At 30.6% G+C, this 19,088-nt stretch overlaps 1 protein-coding gene across 1 annotated transcript; it reads left to right on the top strand.

The window, feature by feature from the left end:
* The first annotated feature begins 876 nt into the window (after positions 1 to 876).
* Positions 877 to 5,580, top strand: LOC125830058 (zinc finger CCCH domain-containing protein 31-like). Its single transcript, XM_049509280.1, has 3 exons — positions 877 to 1,132; positions 3,130 to 3,190; positions 4,690 to 5,580. Exons 1-3 carry the CDS (start codon positions 1,060 to 1,062, stop codon positions 5,408 to 5,410), a joined length of 855 nt encoding a protein of 284 aa, XP_049365237.1. The 5' UTR covers positions 877 to 1,059; the 3' UTR covers positions 5,411 to 5,580.
* The last annotated feature ends 13,508 nt before the right edge of the window (positions 5,581 to 19,088 follow it).

The following is a 19,088-nucleotide window of genomic DNA, read 5'->3' on the forward strand; positions in this document are numbered from 1 at the left end:
TCATCAAATTGTTCGAATTTTTTTAAAAAATTAGATAAAGGTTTTAAATTAAAGAGACTTAAACTAATAATAGTAAAAAAAAAAAAAAAAAAAACAAAGAGGCGAAATTGTGGTAAAAAATGTGACATTGAAAGTGGAGAGTTTTAACGGAGATGACAATGAATTTTTGAAGAAGAAAGAAGAAAGAAAGAGGAAAAATAACAAAGAAAAAAGTTAAAATAATAAGAAAAACAAGAAATTATATTTTATAACAAAATACCTAAAAAATAAAATTATATTCATTATTTTATGTTGGTCACGCTCTTTAAAGAGAGTGCATAGACTTTCTATGCCAAATGGACGAAAAATGATGTAATAATATCAATTCAAGATTGTTTAGGGGGTAATAGGATGTCCGCATAGTTAAGGTGTCGTTTTGAAAATTCGGGACAACTTCAGGTGTCATTTTATGTGTTTTCTCTAAAAATAATAATATTTGGATACAAATTATTTTCTAAAATATTGACATTTTGAATAATTATTTTAAAGTGTAGATATTTTTACTAATTATGTTAGAGATTGTGACTATTTTGCTAATTTTCCCTTTTCTTAATGAGTGTGTCAAGTCAAAGTGAGACAAGTAAAAATGAACGGAGGATGTAACTCATAACTCAATAAATAATAAGAGGTCAAATGTATTAAATATAAATAATCAAATTAACCCTTAAATAAATAAGACACATGTTCATTAAATTATAATTATACCTAAATAGGAATTTATTGATAATAATGTTGCAATGCTAAATGGGTCCCAAGAATATTCATTTTATTTACCACAATAAACTAGGTATAAAATTAAGGTTGGGTATCACTTTTTGGGTACGGTTTGTTGGTAGTATTTATTAAAATGTCACCGCTGGCTGCTTCTCTTTTCAACCGCCATACCCTTTTCTTCTTATCCTTTCTAGAAAAACCCTAGTTAAAAATTTTAGAGTTTTTTCCCCAGCTCTTTTCTCCTGCTCTTTGTTGTTTTTTTGTTTCGTAATTTTGATTCGTCTTTGGATCTGTGAGTTACTTGACATGGATATCCGCAAGAGAAACAGGAATGAAACTGGTTTTAATGGCAATGGTGGTTTCAAAAAGGCTAAGCCAGGTTTGTGTTTATATTTTGTGCTTTTACTTTTAGATCTACTATAGGTTGCTTTCAACTCTCTTGTGATGTTGTGGTTGTAGAAGCATTTTTATTGTATTTCTGATAGGTTTTTTTATTCCTAATTTTATTCATCTGTCAAAAAATTGGATTTTGTTTTGATGAAAAGCTCACGCCAAGGCTTGGTGTTGCTTACTCCCTCCTCTGTAACTGACTGCAACTGAGTTTGATTTATTTAATATGTTATTGCCTATTGGCAATTGAAGAAAATATAGAGTGATGGGTGAAAAATTAGATTAGTTGAAGCAAAATTTATTATTCTTGGGTTGCTAAATAAATTTGAATTCTTCAACTGTGAAAAGTTTTGTATAAATATTAAAATGTGCTGGAATATTTTGTGGAAGGATGTTATTATATAATCATTTAATTATGTATAATCAATGGTTGATCTGGGATTTAAAGATAATGGGTGCTCTCTTGCATTAAGGGTAAACCTAAACTAATCACAGTAAAAAGAAATATTAATCTATTAGTCTAGCTGATTTTGGGTTAATTATGTATAATCAATTCAATTTTTGGTTCATATGATCATTAAACCAAAATGAGTTTTTTTTTGTTTTTCAATAGGTTAGATATGTTCTATGTTCACTATCAAAGCAGAAAAAAAGAAAATTCCATTCAAGACAATATTGTCTTTTAAACAAATACAAAGTATCAATGTAATAAATTTTTTTAAATAATTTGAAATGTCCAAATTAGATATCTTCTATAATATTCTTTGAAGGTAATATTTTTCTAACCTTATATAATATCCAACAAGAGCTAGGCTTACGAATAAAACATTTACTATTATATTATGGGAGTGTGGAGCTTGACAGAAAAAAATTCCAAAAGTATACGAGGGTGATGTGTCCCAGTAACTCTTCCATTTTCCGTTTCACTTTTTAACCTAACTTTATATTTTCTATCTAAAAGAATTGGTCTCTCTTAATCAAAGATATGATTAATATCATTTCAAACAGTTCAGCGTAATTACTAACCTATTCTAAGGAAGAAATGTGAATATGATAAATATAAGAATTCTTAGGCAAGAAACTGCTGACCTGCCTTTAGAAGGGTTTTCTCATAAATTTGATGTCATTAGTTGATTTTGTTTTAGTTTCTGCACAAACTTGTTAGAAGGTGGGACTTCCAGCTTGGAGTTCTCAAGCTCGAAACCCCTTGCTAGCAAAAGCAAAGGGGGCAGCCTTCTGGGTCGAGCTCGTCGCACCGGACTTGCCTAGTGCGGGTTACCTCTCCTGATTGGTTTGCGGACTATTGCATAGGAGCGGGAGTTTTACCTTGCGCACAGGGTAGTGGTCGCCGGTTTCCCTTGTCATAAAAAAAATAAGTGGTAAATAAATAAGTGAGAGAAAAATCTATTTTGTCTAAATTTAACTTGAACTAGGAAAAAGTGGAAAAGGAACAAAAAAGGAGAACAAGGAATGAGAAGTGATAAAAAGGAAAGAAAGATTAATGTGAAACTTGGTTGAAAAAGGAAAGAAAAGATAGAACATTATGTGAACAATTATCAGATTAACATACGGTAAAAGCCAAAATAAAATAAAATAGCGGATATTGCACAACCAAAATCCCGCCTTTTGGCCATAGCGCCCAGCTTCTCCAGGACAATGGGTGCTAACTATTCTGTATGGCATAATTTAAGAAACTTATACATAATTAACTGAATTCGTGGGTGGGTGCTTAAGCATCCCTAAGGGTACACATGGGTCTGCCCCTGTATAGAAAACCCTAAAGAACCTCTAAATTGAAATTTAATATAGTTACATCTGCTTTGTATGATGAGTGGAGTATCTTATAGTATTCACCTTATGTCACAAGGTAATTATTGTTATGCCGGTAATAAGAAATATAATGTCTGTCTAATTTAAATCTAGCATCAATTTTAAACAACTCACTAAATTCTAACTGGTAAAAAAACAATTAATTTGGTGCAACAGAAATGGACTCGTTATCAAGTGGTATAGGAAGCAAATCAAAGCCGTGCACAAAGTTTTTCAGGTACAAATCTTTGCCTATCTAATGTAATGTTGAAGCGTAACCCTCAATTTATTGTGGACTTCAGTTGATGTCCAGTGCAACAATTCATAATTTCTAGTACTACTACTCTTGGCACAAGCGCCAAAAGAAAATATTCTGCTCGTGAGATTCCCAATAGCTCTAAAAGCATAATGATAATATTTTTTTTCTGACATAAATATTGTCAGCTATTACGTATTCGGAGAAATTATAAAGGTTACATACAAGCTAATGTTAACAATCTTTGCCGAGATAGCATTTCCAGCTGTAATGGAGATGGAGTGAGAAAACAATATGGTTACTCCGTGACATTTATGGTTTCTTATGTCCCAATAATCATCTAATTGTCTGCCTAATAATTACTGTGACTGTTGTTATTGTCCTTTCTGTAATATATTAGATAGAATGTATGTGATTCTTCCTGTTATCTGCATAGGAATATCAACTAATATTAATGATTTTGATGCCCATAATCTTTTGAACTTGCTATGACAGTCTGAGAGCTATTCTAAGATGGTTTACCATCCTAATAAGTGAATTACTGTTAAAAGTTTTGAGATGGAAATACTTGGGAATCTGTAAGCTCCAATTCTGTTTACCTCAATCCTTTGTGCATCCTCTAACAGTTTCCATTAATCACGTGAATAGTTCTTCAGTGAAGTTTTCTGAGTCCCCTTTGACGGTTGGGAGAACATAGAAGTATATATGCTTTAGATTTTATTTTGATTTTAAAAGAATAATGAGATCAGATGGAAGTGGTGTCCTACTATTTGGGTCATGACTGTTGATTTGCACAAAAGATATGGCCTAGCCTTTTCCCCACTAGAAGCGTTAATACTTTTTCTATGGATGAGGGAGTTTTATGTGTTAATTATTTTTGAAACTCATTTAAGTCCAGCCAGTTTGCTTTGCTTTCTCTGTGTTCTTATTTTTTCCAGCCAAGTTTGTAAGCTAGAGAAGTTTTGCAAGGGGGGAAGGGGTATTATTTTAAATGATTTTTCTTTTCTATTGGTTTTTTAAAACAAAATTTGATGTCGGTGCAAACTAATAGTGTTTATGTCTGCTTTCGAGCGGGAAAAGGCAAGAAGCGCTCATCGACTTCTGGGAAGCTGGATTATATAACCTGGACTCTCCAATCCTGCTTCATGCTCATTGTCTTTGGAAATTATATTATATAACTCTAGGCTCTCCGCATCCTACTTCATGCAGCCGGCTTACATGATTAAATCGATCTTAAGTGATGACTGTCAAACATGATAACTTCACTTAATTGCCCAGGGAAAAAACCCTTATTGCTTGGTTAGGTGTAATTGGAGAATTTGCATTGTATTTAGAGAGTACTTGTGCTAATATTTTAGCCTAGTTGTGTGGATAGAGTGATATTCTGCTTGCGATCTGCTGTCTGCGTTATTCATGCTTCTAAATGAGATGAGAAATCTTCTTTTAGGCTGATTTTTGAACTTGATCTTGTTCTTCTGCAGCACTGTTGGCTGCCCTTTTGGTGAGAACTGCCATTTTCTTCATTATGTTCCTGGTGGCTATAATGCTGTGGCCAAGATGATGAATATTGCACCATCTCCAGCATCACCTATTGCCAGTGGGAATACTCCCGCTGTGAAAACCAAAATTTGCAGCAAGTTCAACACATCTGAGGGATGCAAATTTGGGGACAAATGCCGTTTTGCTCATGGGGAGTGGGAAATTGGCAAGCCTATTGTGCCATCACCACGTGCCATGGGTGTTGGACCTATTCCTGACCGTTTTGGCGGGCGAAGGGAGCCTCCTGTTTCGGGAGCTGCTGCTAGCTTTGGTACGTCAGCCACTGCAAAGATCAGCGTGGATGCTTTCCATGTGGGACCCATCATTGGAAAGGGCGGAGTGAACTCTAAGCAGATCTGTCGGCAGACAGGAGCCAAGCTGGCAATCCGTGAGCATGAAATAGATAAAAATCTGAGGAACATTGAGCTTGAAGGTACATTTGAACAAATTTCGCGGGCTAGCGCCATGGTGAGAGAGCTGATCAGCAGCCTTGGGTCAGTTGGTGGACCAGGAAGAACACCTGCAGTACAGGGTGGACCTGCACCTCCAATGAGCAACTACAAGACTAAGCTGTGCGAAAATTTTGCTAAAGGTTCTTGCACTTTTGGAGAAAGGTGCCACTTCGCCCATGGTGATGCTGAATTGCGCAAAACAGGGGGGTGAGCTTTACGGGTACCCTAGTCTCTGTAGTCCCTTGCTATGTGGAAAGCCCGATTGTGCTCATTGTAATATTCTCAATTTTTGGTCTCTTGTAATGCGCGATTTCGTGGTATTAAGTTACTGTCATTTGAATGGAAAACAGAAGTACCTAGATTTAGCTGTGACATGTTTATTAGCTTATTCCCGTCTCCCCTTCCCCCTCTTCTGCTATATTCCATTTTGATTGAAAACCCAAGTTATAGAAAAGGATAAAGTTAGACAATCTTTCAATTTTTATATATCTATAATTCTATACTATATTAGAAATGTGAAGGTGTTTAGAAAAGTTGATTGAACTTTCTGTCCTTTCATTAAAACTCACTAAAATTGTCATTTATTATTTTTTCTTGAATTATTATTTGATCTTTTATTTGTTTAATTTTAAGATTCACTTTTAAATTAGAATTTCTTTATATTTTTAATTCATTTTTGGGTCAAAATTTCTTTCTATATAGAATTCACTTTTGGTGTAGGATTGTTAAACATAAATTGCGTAGGCGGCGAAGGAAAGGAAAAATTAGATTTATGTTCCAATATTTACTACCGCATTAGTTTAATGTAATACTTTTTTAATGCAAACAACAACATATTTAGTGAAATTTCATAAGTGGGTCTTTGGAGGGTAGAATGTACATAGACTTGGTAACTACCTCATGGAGGTATAGAGATTATTTTTGAACAATGATAAGCTCAAGTGCAACAAATTCTCTTATTATATAAGAGGGAGTTTATGATGGGACATTGTGATGTCCAATCATAAACTCCCTATATAATATATAATATATAATATAATAAATCATTTTTTCTACTATATAATATATATTTATTTTTCTACTATAAGGGAGTTTATATAATATATAATAATATAATATAATAAATCATTTACAAATGACTTAAAATATTTCATATTTAAAGGATATATAATAAAATAAGTTCACTCTCAAAATTCTATCCGGGTCACATATATTGGGACAGAAAAAATAACATATATCATTTTAAAATTACCAAAAAAGTATTATAAATAATAATAATTAACAACTTAAAATATGTTAAAGACATTTTAAAAGGGTTAATTTTGTAATTGTAATTTCTACTATATAATAAAAGGGAGTTTATATAATATATATTCTACTATTATATAATATCATAATAAAACCCCTTTTATTATATAGTAGAAATAAATATAATATATAATAATATAATATAATAAATCATTTACAAATGACTTAAAATATTTAATATTTAAAAGATATATAATAAAATAGGTTGACTCTCAAAATTCTATCCGGGTCATATATATTGGGACAGAAAAAATAACATATATCATTTCAAAATTACCAAAAAAGTATTATAAATAATAATAATTAACAACTTCAAATATCTGGAAGACATTTTAAAAGGGTTAATTTTGTAAGTTTATCCATATCACATAAATTAGGACAAAGTGACCAGCAATGTAAGTTATTTGAAAGTTACATAAAAATATTATAAATCACAATAATTAATAACTTAGAACATTTTTTTAAAAATGCAAATTTGGATGACTCTTCAAATTTCATTTGTGTCATATAAATTGAGACAACAAAAATAACATATATTGCGTCATTTTAATTTATTTGTCTTAATTTTTTTTTATATTTAAAAATTGCGTAAAAATACTATAAATCATGATAATTGACAACATAAAATATTTCAAAAATAAATACATATAAAAAAAATTCGATTAATTCTTGAAATTAATCTATCGTTAAAAATTATGTATAAAATACAATAAATCGTGATTTTGACCACTTAAAATATTTATTAAAAAAACAGAAAAAATAAATTGACTGATTCTTAAAATTAATCTATCAATGTCACATAAAATGAGACAAAAGTAGTAATATGTATTGTTTAATGTGAAATTATTGAAAACTACGTAAAATGTATTATAAATGTTAACAATTAACAACATTTGATTGAATCTTAAAATTTTATCAATGCTACATACATTGACACAAGTGGAGTAATATATATTAAGTATTTAAAAATTACGTACAGCCATATTGCTTTCTGTAGGCTTTGAATTATCGTGGTTATTTTTTAGGCTGATACAAGTTTTGTACTTTTTTTTTTAATATTATAAATCGCAATAAATAATAATTTAAAATATTTTAAAAAATATATTAAAATTTAGTTGGTTTCGGGAATTTTATTTATACTATATAAAATGGGACAAAGGAAGCAACATATATCATTTACAAATGACTTAAAAAGCATTAAAAATTACAATAATTACCAATTTAAAATATTTAAAAGCTATTTAATAAAATAGGTTCACTCTCAGAATTCTTTCAGGCTCACATATATTAGGACAGAAAAAATAACACATATCATTTTAAAATTACCAAAAAAGTATTATAAATAATAATAATTAACAACTTAAAATATCTGAAAGACATTTTAAAATGGTTAATTTTGTAATTTTATCCATATCACATAAATTAGGACAAAGTGACCAGTAATGTTGGTTATTTGAAAGTTACATCAAAATATTATAAATCACAATAATTAATAACTTAAAACATTTTTTTAAAAAAAATTAAAATTTGGATGACTCTCCAAATTTTATTTGTGTGACATAAATTGAGACAACAAAAATAACATATATTGGGTCCATTTTAATTTATTTGTCTTATTTTTTTTGGGTTTTTTATATTTAAAAAATGCGTAAAAATATTATAAATCATGATAATTGACAACATAAAATATGTTTTGAAAAAAAATACAAAAAATTCCACTCATTCTTTAAGTGAATCTATCGTAAAAATACTATAAATCATGATAATTGACAACATAAAATATTTCAAAAGTGTTGTATGTGGATAGTCTTATTGTGCCTTGAATAACGTCAAATAAAGTACAAGTTTGTGATAAAAAAACTTATTCCTTTATCCACGCAAACAATCGCTTCAAAATCTCCGTTATTAGCCCCAAAACATACCATTTATATTATTGGGCCCGTGCCCGTGCATAGCACGGACAACATTACCTAGTTCAGATATAAAGGAGACATTAAAGAAAATACAACAAGTGATAAGGTAACTGTGCAAAATCTATTAAAAAGGATCCAAAATAACAATACAATAATGTGATAGTTGAAATTAACTAAACAACAAATTAGGATACATTATAGAAAACAATAAAATGATAAGCTCAACTAAATAATACTAACCACTAGCGACCCTAAGGACAATAATTCAGAACACCCCCTTACTAACCTTCTACCTTAATGTGTTATCTATATCCTTTTATTTAAAGATATGTTATCGGTAATCTAAAGCTGCATCATATTCTGTTTATCACATTTTTCCAATACTTTTTTAGCTTACCTCTGCCTCTCTTCGTACTCGTTATAACCAACCTATCATACCTCCTCAATGGTGCGTCTACACATCTCGTTTTCACATATTCAAATCATTTCAGTCTCACTTCTCTCATCTTGTCCACCATCGAAACTACTTCCACCTTATCCCAAATAACCTCATTTCTAATTTTATCGCTCTAGTATGATCACATATCTACCTCAACATCCTTATCTCCACAATAGTATCGTGGAATTTTTTGACTGACTACCAATCTACCCTATACAACAATGTTGGTCTAACCTCCACTCAATAAGATTTACATTTGAGTTTCGACTATACCTTTTTATCACATAGGACATCAGAGGCGAGCCTCTAGTCCATTCACGCTGCACCAATATGATGTGTGATATCATGTTGATGTCCCATTCCCTCAAATTATAAACCCAAGATACTTGAAGTTGTCTCTCTTGGAAATATTTTAAGTGTCAAGCCTCACTTCGATGCCTACCTCATGTATCATCATGAAATTTGCACTCCACATACTCTGTCTTGGTCCTTACTAAACTTGAACACTTTAATCTCCAAAGTTTGTTTCCACGCCTATAACTTAGCATTTGCGCCACTGCACGTCTTGTCAATTAATACTATGTCATCCGATAGTAACATACACCATGACACTTCATCTTGAATATTCCTCGTCAATTCATCTAATATGAAGGCAAGACTAAGAGTTGATCCCTAGTGTAACCCTATCTCCACATGGAAGTGCTCTGAGTTTCCTTCTACCATTTTTATCCGCGTTTGAGCTCCTTCATACATATCCTTTAGTGCCCTAAATATAGGCCACTGATACACCTCTAGTCTCCGGGCATCTACACAAAACTTTCCTTAATACTTTGTCATGGACTTTCTCAAGGTTGATGAACATCATATATAAGCCATTCTTTATTTATTGATACTTCTCCATTGGTCTCCTCACAAGATGGATGCTTGATGTGGTCGATCGCCTTGGCATGGATCCAAATTTAAATCTTCTTAGTCTTTAAATTTAAATAGATTGGATCTTAAACTCTAAGTTATCTATATTTTCATTTATTTTCTTTTTATTTTTATAAAAATTTAAATTTTTTAATCATCTAGAAATACTTGAATTATATATTATAATACTACTACTACTAATAACAATAACACTAATAATCATATATTATTATAAGTGGAAAAAAATTTAAGTAAAAGTTAGATTACCATTTTACCCTACATTAAATTAAAATATTATAAACTATTTTATAAGTTAAATTTTAAATGATAAATCGTCATATTAATACATGATTCATCTATTTCCACTAACTCTCCATTATGTAAATATAATAACTCCCACTAATTATGTTATCATGATTTTTACTCCCAATTATGTGTTTATGAACAGAAGTCTAAATATACATATTAATTAACTTTTCATCTCCCATAATAATTATCTTCTTTATTTTATATTAGATATGTTAATACGCATTTATGTATTACCTTTCGGTATCCTTTCTGTCACTGTATCATATGCACAGTTTCATTATTTTTTTCTTAAAAATTTATTGATTTTTGTGGCTACTTTTCAACACCCGTTAGAGGTACATAATTTTATTTTTTGGCTCTATTATTAGTAATTAGCACAAATGATTCTCTCTTTAACCCATGACATTTGAGTTTTCATTTTTTTATATATTTTTTGTTAGCACAACTATATATATATATATATATTAGGTAGCAACAACTCTAACTTTAGAATTTTTTTTTGAAGGTTTCATATGATGACTTTGTCATTCCTTTAATTCGATGTGAGTTTAGTTCTTATAAAATATTTTGTAGTTCATATATATAGTGTTCTTTTTTTATCTACAAAATTTAATTTTGAATGTAGTTATGCTAATCTTACTTTTGATTTTTTTTGATAATTCATTCATTTATGTTTTTTTTCTCCTAAAAAAATATAAAATTATTGATGTGTTGTTTTGATTTTAATTAATATATTTTTTAGCTTGATTTCTTTGTTTTAAACAAAATACTTGATCAGAGGTACGATTTCTTTTTATACAGTAATAATTGAATTTTCTCCCTAGACGAAGAAGTTGAATTCACATTTTTATATGAATTTTAATTACTAAATCAAAGGTATATTTAGTTGTCATTAACTTTCATCTTCTCCTTAGTCCCCTAAGATGATAAAAAGGCATGCTTATGTATTATGTATATATTTTTTTATCGGCTTATAATTAATTTAGTTACGTTATTCATATATTACTATTTTTTTCCAGTGGATTTTAATGTTAGAACATAAGAATTGTTGTTAGGAGTAATATTTTTCTTTTTAGTAGTGAAAGTCATGTACATGTTTAAATTATATCTTATCTAAAAGCAAAATTACTTTCCATCAATGAACAATCATCACTTTTTTTCTTAATTAGATATCATCATCATTATTAATAAGTGTGAGTCTAAGAAGATTAACGATTTCAAGATCAACCTGCTACTTCCACCTACCCGCGGCATGAAGAAGATCATGAAAAAGGACGAGGATGTCCAGATGGTCGCGGTTTAATTACCTATTTTTCTTTGGTAAGTTGTTCATTCAAGACCTCATGACCCTTCGTTCCTGGCTTAACGCTGAGGAAAAACATCGGCAACCTTACTGATGTGATTATGCATATATGCAGACTGACAATTTTAATTTCCTTCTTCATGGGGATGATGCAACCGACCCCTTCACACTATAAGTTCTGTTCCATTCTATGCTAGCTGCAATATAAATGATGGTAATAATCATGATCATTAAACTAGTAACTTTTAATACAAATAAGCTCTCGTATTAATTTTTTAAAAGAAGCTTCCTTTTTGTTTTATTTTCCTTGACCTTTACAGTAAAATTATATATTTCTTTTTACTTTGTCCTCTATCTATTTTAAATAAATCAGAAAACATTTCTGTATTACTATTATTATCCTTTGTGAAATCATAAATATAACTTTGTAAATGATGTAATTTATTCCCTAAAAAATATAGAACTTCAATAAACGAAAGGACAAATATTAAAAAAAATATTCAAACATCTATCGTTATTTTGAACAATAAAAAATTCATTTAAATATGAAATAGAAAAAATATCTTATATAAAATTACAAAATATATTTTAAATAAAAATTTATTTCAATAAATTAAATCTCTAATTATGTGTCAGATCAAAAGGTTATCAGATGAAAGTAATATTAAAGGTGGACAGAAGTATTAACACACATACATTATAAGTAAAAAATATGCATGCCAATAAGCCATTAATTGATTGGATAAACTTCTTCTCATAATTATTTATTGGGAATATTTCGATCTCCTTCCACATTAAGATATATTCTTCTATTTGTTTGTTTGCTTTTCACTAGGTATTTGCTTCTTTTTTTCGAAAAAGAGAAAAAAATAACTTGCTTTATATTTTGTTTTATTAATACACTGAAATATATTTAATATTTGCTTTGACGTACAGTAGATGAATATGATGTACAAATGTGCCACTTAGTAGTCAATGAAGTGAATTGAGATTCAAAAGATCTTATGTTTAAACTCCAACGAAAACAACATTATTAAGTGATTTATTCTCATTTGTTCAAGCCTTTATGAATAGAGTTAGTTACCCGATACTGATGTTGGAGGAAAATAACTAATATTCTAAAGGTGCATGCAAGCTAAACCAGACACACATATACAATGTGCATGTTTTTATTTTTTGCACTTCTTATGTTGAGGACATACATCATTCTTTCTCCTTATTTAGAAATGAGACTTTGTTGGACGAACACAGCAGATATTGATTGTAGAATAAGTTTTGTAAAGTGTACCATAAATTTGGGCTTATTTAATTGGACAATATTTTGATGTTCATTTTGTTGGATTTTATTTGCCCTGAATTTCTTACCATAAATAGGTTTTCCTTTTAGAAAAAAGTTTTGGATTGGCTAGTCCTTTTCTTGTAGGAAAATGTTTAGGACTCTATAAATAGAGATTTGTTCCTTCTAACTTAATCAGCATTCACAATGTAGTCTTAAGGGCTTTGAGAGTTTTGGTTAGGGGAAGAATTTGTGGGTCACAAGCTTGATACGTTATCACTTGTGTGAACCTCCCATGTATTCCGAGTGAATTGGTTGAGGTTATTTCTCTCTATATTTTGTACTCTCATGTTTATATAGTGATTGCTCATCTCCTTTGTGGACGTAGGTCGATTGACCGAACCACGTTAAATCTTTGTGTCTTTGTATATTTCTCGTTTGTCTTCTTACTCATGATCTTTCGAGGTTTGTTTTGCTAGCTTCCGCGTTACACTTGCTTATTTCGATCCTAACACATTTCCTATCAACAAGTGTATACTATTTTCATTTTTCTAGCAATTCACCTGTCATTGACTACTTTGGTTTCTCCTACTCTCTTCTAGGTCTTTCCATTTCTCCATTCTTTTTCTTTCATGTCCATCAATTTTCACTCAGACCCAGAGAGGACGGAGGAGCAATCTTTTACCACAGGTTTGTTACGTTAATTCTCAGTTTGGTATCTTAAGGAAAATTTAGACTCTGTATTTTACTTTGGTCAATCTTACTTGATTCACGAGTTTAACAAGGATATTGGAATTTTTTGTTCAATTGCCGAAAACAAATTAATCTTATTTTATACTACAGAAACAACAAACCTAATAAATCGGTGTTTGGAATTTGAGCTAGCTTACTTTCAGGCATGTATTTCAATTTGCTGCTCTTTACCAGGTGAGACCAAAAATATTTGCATAAACATTTGCTCCTTCATCTTCCAATTTTCCTCCTTTTGTTCTTCACTTTTGGATTTCTTGTGGAGTTTCTCAATTTTCTGTTAAATAACTTTCTGACGGCTTTTTTCTATTGACCCCTAATTTTTGGTGTGATCTGGTTGGCGTATGCTTATGTTTTCCCTCTATTTTTCATGAATGATTTTAGTAGCTTAGGTAAAAATAAATTGCAAAAGTATATTGGACTTTCGTACTTCAATACACATTGACTAGCTTGACATTATTGGCTTATGACACTATAGATATGCTGCAATTAGATACTAAGCTTTAAGAATTTATCAAATGACTAGTTTTTATCATACATAATTGGCAGGTGATACTTTGATTGAAGAAATTTTGAGTATTTAAACTTGAATGTATTACCATTAGTAAGAGCTTACACATTAACAATATTTTAATCAATAATTGTGAGATAACCTCTATTTTGCAAATTGTTATAAGTTCTAAAAATAAAAAAGAAAATCTTGCAGTACAAAGTCTTATTCTTGCACTCTTTTTTCTCTAATTTCAGTTACTTCATCGTTATTGAGCTTACCAACTATTATTCTTGAACCAGTGTTGTCTGAGAGGTGATATAAAAAAAATTTCAGCAGCAAGTTCCAAAAGCTTTAAATATTATTGCAGTCGTACTCAGAATGCATTTCCATGATTGCCTTGTTAGGATAAGTAAACAATCCCTTTGTTTCAATTTATGTGTCTTACTTTCTTTTTAAGTTTATTAAAAAGAATGTCTTTTTTTATATTCATAACTCTTAAATTTTAACATTCTACGTGACATGTTTAAGACCACAAGGTTCAAATGACATTTTGATGTACTGCACATATATTTAGTCAAAAGAATATATTTACATGTGAAGGACCTTAATTTCATGAACAAAAAATAGAAAATTTCGCGAGAAGATACTTTCAAAATATAGTATTCTCATTTAATATTCTATCTTCAAGAAGGACTCTAATGCTCATTACTTTAGTGTTTCCACAATGTCAGTAAATAAGACACGCCTTTTGCTAATAAAAATCTATGAACCCTCAAAGAACTAAAATAAAAGTCGTAGTGGTATTTCAGTGGTTAAGATGTGAAGAAAAGATGGCAAAAAGGATTGGCAACAATAGTAGCCAGTAGCCCTTTTATAAGATCAGTTCTCAGGTCTTGACACATTTAATTAATATTATTATTTTAATCAATTCTTTGGTAATGTTTTGAAAATGATGGATGATGCCACCGCTGGTAATGGACCCTTTTTTTGTTGTTGATAAATTAGTACTTTTCTCATTGTTATTAATTTATATTCATTTTTCATTGCCTCTTACCATTTGAAGTTAAAAAGGTTGATCATGTTTTCAAACGGAGGTTAAATTCTGAATTTCTCTAAAAACATTTATTTTTATTTTAGACTTCTTTATGTATCTAGATTTGAGCCTTTCTTCTTATTTTTCTTTCAATCATGTCTGTCATTTAATAATTTTTAATGGGTGATACATATATTTGTGTTTTCTTCCGTCATGCTTCTTTGTTCATTCCTTATAGGAGATTAATTGTTTGTTCAAACAATACTTATGAATTAATTTTATGTTTGATTTGCTTAAAGTAACTAAAGAAGTTTATGTTTCTTTTCCTTTTTTTTTTAACACGGGACTTCTATACCTTGCATAGCATTCACCAATTCAAGAGCTATATTATTTAGCACTACTAGACAATATTAGTTAGTAATATGTCATTTGATTGAACTTAGAATTTCGATTGGATTGGTACTAATCTATATAAGAGTCGTCATCTATTTGGTTTCTGCATGATTTTCGTCTTATGTACCTTTTCGGCTCATATTTGGGGTTTGAGTATATTTATTCGCCCAACTCTATTAGTTCTTTCTATGAATTTCTTACAAGTCCAATATAGATGTAACATGCAATTCGTCTTTCATTTAGCACTTTTTTTCTATTGAGTTTTGAACTTTAAAAACGGATGATTGTCTCTATTATGCTATCTTGGGATTTGTTGGGAAGTAAAATTGAAAAACTTCAATTGTTAGTTGTGGCGTGTTTATACTTTGATGTCAAGACAGAAAAGAATATATCCTTTCGACTATTGATTTGTAGGTTACTAAATATTAAGATATTTGTGTTCTTTATCACTTTGAATAAGTGTATATTTTGGTTATAATGACATAACATCTTGATCTTCTGTTAATTTCTTTCACATACTTAATCTACCTAAAACAAACAGTATTTTGTGTCCCACATGAGATTTTGTCCATCTTTTGAGTAGCAAGGTAAATATATGTCTATGTCAAACAACAATGTGCAAAGATAGAGGCATTTTTGAGATACTCTAGATGATCTTTATGTTTTGTTGATAGTGAATTGACAAGGTTCCCTAGCAGTAGGTTAATAAAACTTTTCTTACTTGACTATCAACAACTCTGGACGAAAAAGAAAATGTCAATTACCTTGGAAACTATGTGCAAGTAAAATGACCTCTTGACCGAACACATGTAAAACTATGAAAGCCAAATTAAGAAATCACGAAAATTGAGGTGTGAAAAAAGAAATAAATGTGAAGCTAAAGATGTAAACGACAAAAAATAATCTTCTTTAAGTGGTAAAAGCTAAGCATAAGTGAAAGTGGTGCTAATAGATGATGTTGATAAGATGGTAAAATTAATTTTGTTTTCTATCTTTACCATATAGTATAGGTGCCCTGCCTTTCCGACTAACAGTTATGCCTTTTCCTAGATTTTTTTTTTTTTTTTTTTTGAGAATACCTTTTCCTAGATTTTTTGTTGTTGTTGTTGTTGTATAATTAGAGTTTGGACTCCTCCAGAATCAGATGGAAGGCGCCAGACACAAGAAAGAGACTTGCCTTCTGTTTCTGATGATTGTGAAACGAAAAATAGTCAGGTCCAACCCCCAACCCCCCAACAAACAAAGAATAGAACTTTTTTTTTGTCATTGTTATAGTTATTATTGCAGTTTTCTAAATATGGATGATGTTTTATGAGCAGAAGGAGGAGATGATGGGAGAGTTTAACAAAGCCTAAGTAGCTATCCAGTGAGTTTCAGAGTTTTAATATGATTACCTTAGACTTTAGTTTTTGTACTTAACATGACAACGTATGTTACACCACATAAGAAATATGTTAATAATTTTTTTTGTTTGTGAGCTACACCTTGTTTTTACAAACTTATACTAAAAAGAGAAGTAGAGAGGAAGTGTTGTTCAAAACTTATGATGTTTTACTTAGTTCTGTTCTTGATGGTCCTTCTCTTTCAATTTCTTAGATTCAAAGTGAGTTGCCTTCAACTAAGGATCCTCTAATTCCACGGATAACTGAAGAGGTTCCTTCCTTGAGCACAGATTCTGGAGGACGTAGGCCGAGAAAGAATACATTTATGGTTATTGGGATAAACACCACCTTCAGTAGTAGAAAAAGGCACGATTATATTAGACAGACTTGGATGCCTCAAGGTGTTAATTATAAGAAGCTACATAGATTAGAGGAAGAAAAGGGGATCGTTGTGCGTTTCATGATAGGCTACAGGTATGATCTGCATTGTTCTATATCTTCTTCATGCCAAACATATAGATGCTCATTCATCAATGAGTTTCTGCTAGAGTCTCATATTGTTTCTTGCCAAAAGAGTGATAATATGGTTCATGTTCTTTGGTTTAAAAATACTCTGCTTCACTTAGAAGTTGAATGTATGATTAGCTTTTCAAGAGATATACGAAGGAAATTATCATTTAGAAGCTTTGTTAAGAGTTAGTAATTCACTACTTAAGATGGACTGAAAAGATTTAAGACAAGGTATAGAGAACTGCAAGTGAGTGATTACAAAATCATTCGTCTGTAATCTAGCATTCTGGCACCTTTTTCCTTTTCTATCTGGTAATGTGCTGCATGCAACTTTTGAACGAAGTTGTAAGAAGTTCATTTTGCTGCTTAAAAGAACTTGCAAGAACTTTGAATCTTCTATAAAACAATATTTGCCTTCATAAACTAATGTGTGTTGTTATCCCACTCTTTCTGGATTTCTAAGAACTACATACTAAAGGTATATGGAGTTGGTATTCTAACTAAATCGGAAGGAGCAGCAACTCGACGTGACTTTTGGGATTGGGAATGCCATTTGTCGCATAAGTTATGATGATCCATGTTAATTTTCCTATTGTAGCTTCAAAATGATCAAAGGAAAGGATATTAGCTTTTGTTAAGGTTGTAGATTTTAATCAATGACATTCAATGCTTCAATTTACCTTTGTCTTTAGAATGTCAAGACGAGTGTATATCTTGCCATGAGCAGTACCTCTCAGTTGCTTAGTTGTTACTTGTGAACACCATTCCAACAATCAATTTAGTTGGACGTGAATTACTCTGTTATTGCATTTGTGCTGATATTGCAAATGTAAAAGGCAAAGTAATAGCATCCCTTATGAGTTTCATGTTTGATGGTTTCTATATTATTCAATCTTGGGTAGATATATCACAGGCCCAGGAGTATGGTTTTAACTTGATGCCCAACATGATAAGAATAAGTGCAGGATAGGTGTTTTCTTTTGTCTTTTTTTTTTGTTTCTTTTAATTGAAATTTTAAATAGCAGCATGAAAGTTTACTTTGTATCAGAATAGGAAAGGTTTTTTCTAGAGCTAAATGGTGCATTTGGATATAAATGTGGGAGATTGGTTCTCTTATGGAAACTGTATCTTCCACGATACTAAGTCATAGATAAGCCATGAGAGATTCAGACACAGTATGTCACATTTACTCACCTGTAGTAATCTGTCAAATGTTTTTGCTATCCTTCTAGAGGCAGTTTACAACTTCCTAATTTTCGATGTATCTCTAAATTGAGTGATAATTACATTTATGTTTGAGGGATAAGCTCAGTCACCAAAAGTTTCCATCTCTTCTTTCGGTGCACTTTATTGTATTCAGATCATGTTATTGAATTTAATCCTGAAGAAGTTTGTACTAAGTTCAAAAATAGAAGTTCAAGTTATAACATCACTTTAGGTTCAGAACAAAAAGAGGAGTAGAGCCATCTAAACTGATGAAAGTTATTGGATTACCCAACAAACTGGATTGCATTAGTTATTTTTATGTACTCTTGATAAAATAATAATCATTTTTTATGTACTAAGATGTTTTTGCACTTTCTCTTTTTCTGCCAATTTTTATAGAGCAAGAAGGGCATAATCGTTAGACTTATTTGAGAGCTTATTACAAGACCAGCTGAAGTATAAGTTGAAATATTATGTATTAGTAGGTTTTAAGTTGCTCACCCTCCTCTCAATGAAAAAGAGAAAGTGAGACTTGAGAAGGACATGCTGATTTTAGAATCATACATCTATTTGAAGTAAGTAAATGCTACCATATCTCCATTGATAATATGTATTGTTGCTATGAGATCTTTCTTTTTTGGCATGTGAATCTAATAAACTTA

This window comes from Solanum verrucosum, unplaced genomic scaffold (assembly GCF_900185275.1).
Source record: "Solanum verrucosum unplaced genomic scaffold, falcon-dt-bn FXZP01000151.1, whole genome shotgun sequence".
Classification (NCBI taxonomy): domain Eukaryota; kingdom Viridiplantae; phylum Streptophyta; class Magnoliopsida; order Solanales; family Solanaceae; genus Solanum; species Solanum verrucosum.

What these genes read in the sequence shown, in the direction of transcription:
- LOC125830058 (XM_049509280.1), top strand. Translation starts at nt 1,060, where the DNA reads ATGGATATCCGCAAGAGAAACAGGAATGAAACTGGTTTTAATGGCAAT. An exon ending in TTTCAAAAAGGCTAAGCCAG is followed by an intron (nt 1,133 to 3,129) that starts GTTTGTGTTTAT and finishes TTGGTGCAACAG; the next exon opens with AAATGGACTCGTTATCAAGT. An exon ending in CCGTGCACAAAGTTTTTCAG is followed by an intron (nt 3,191 to 4,689) that starts GTACAAATCTTT and finishes GTTCTTCTGCAG; the next exon opens with CACTGTTGGCTGCCCTTTTG.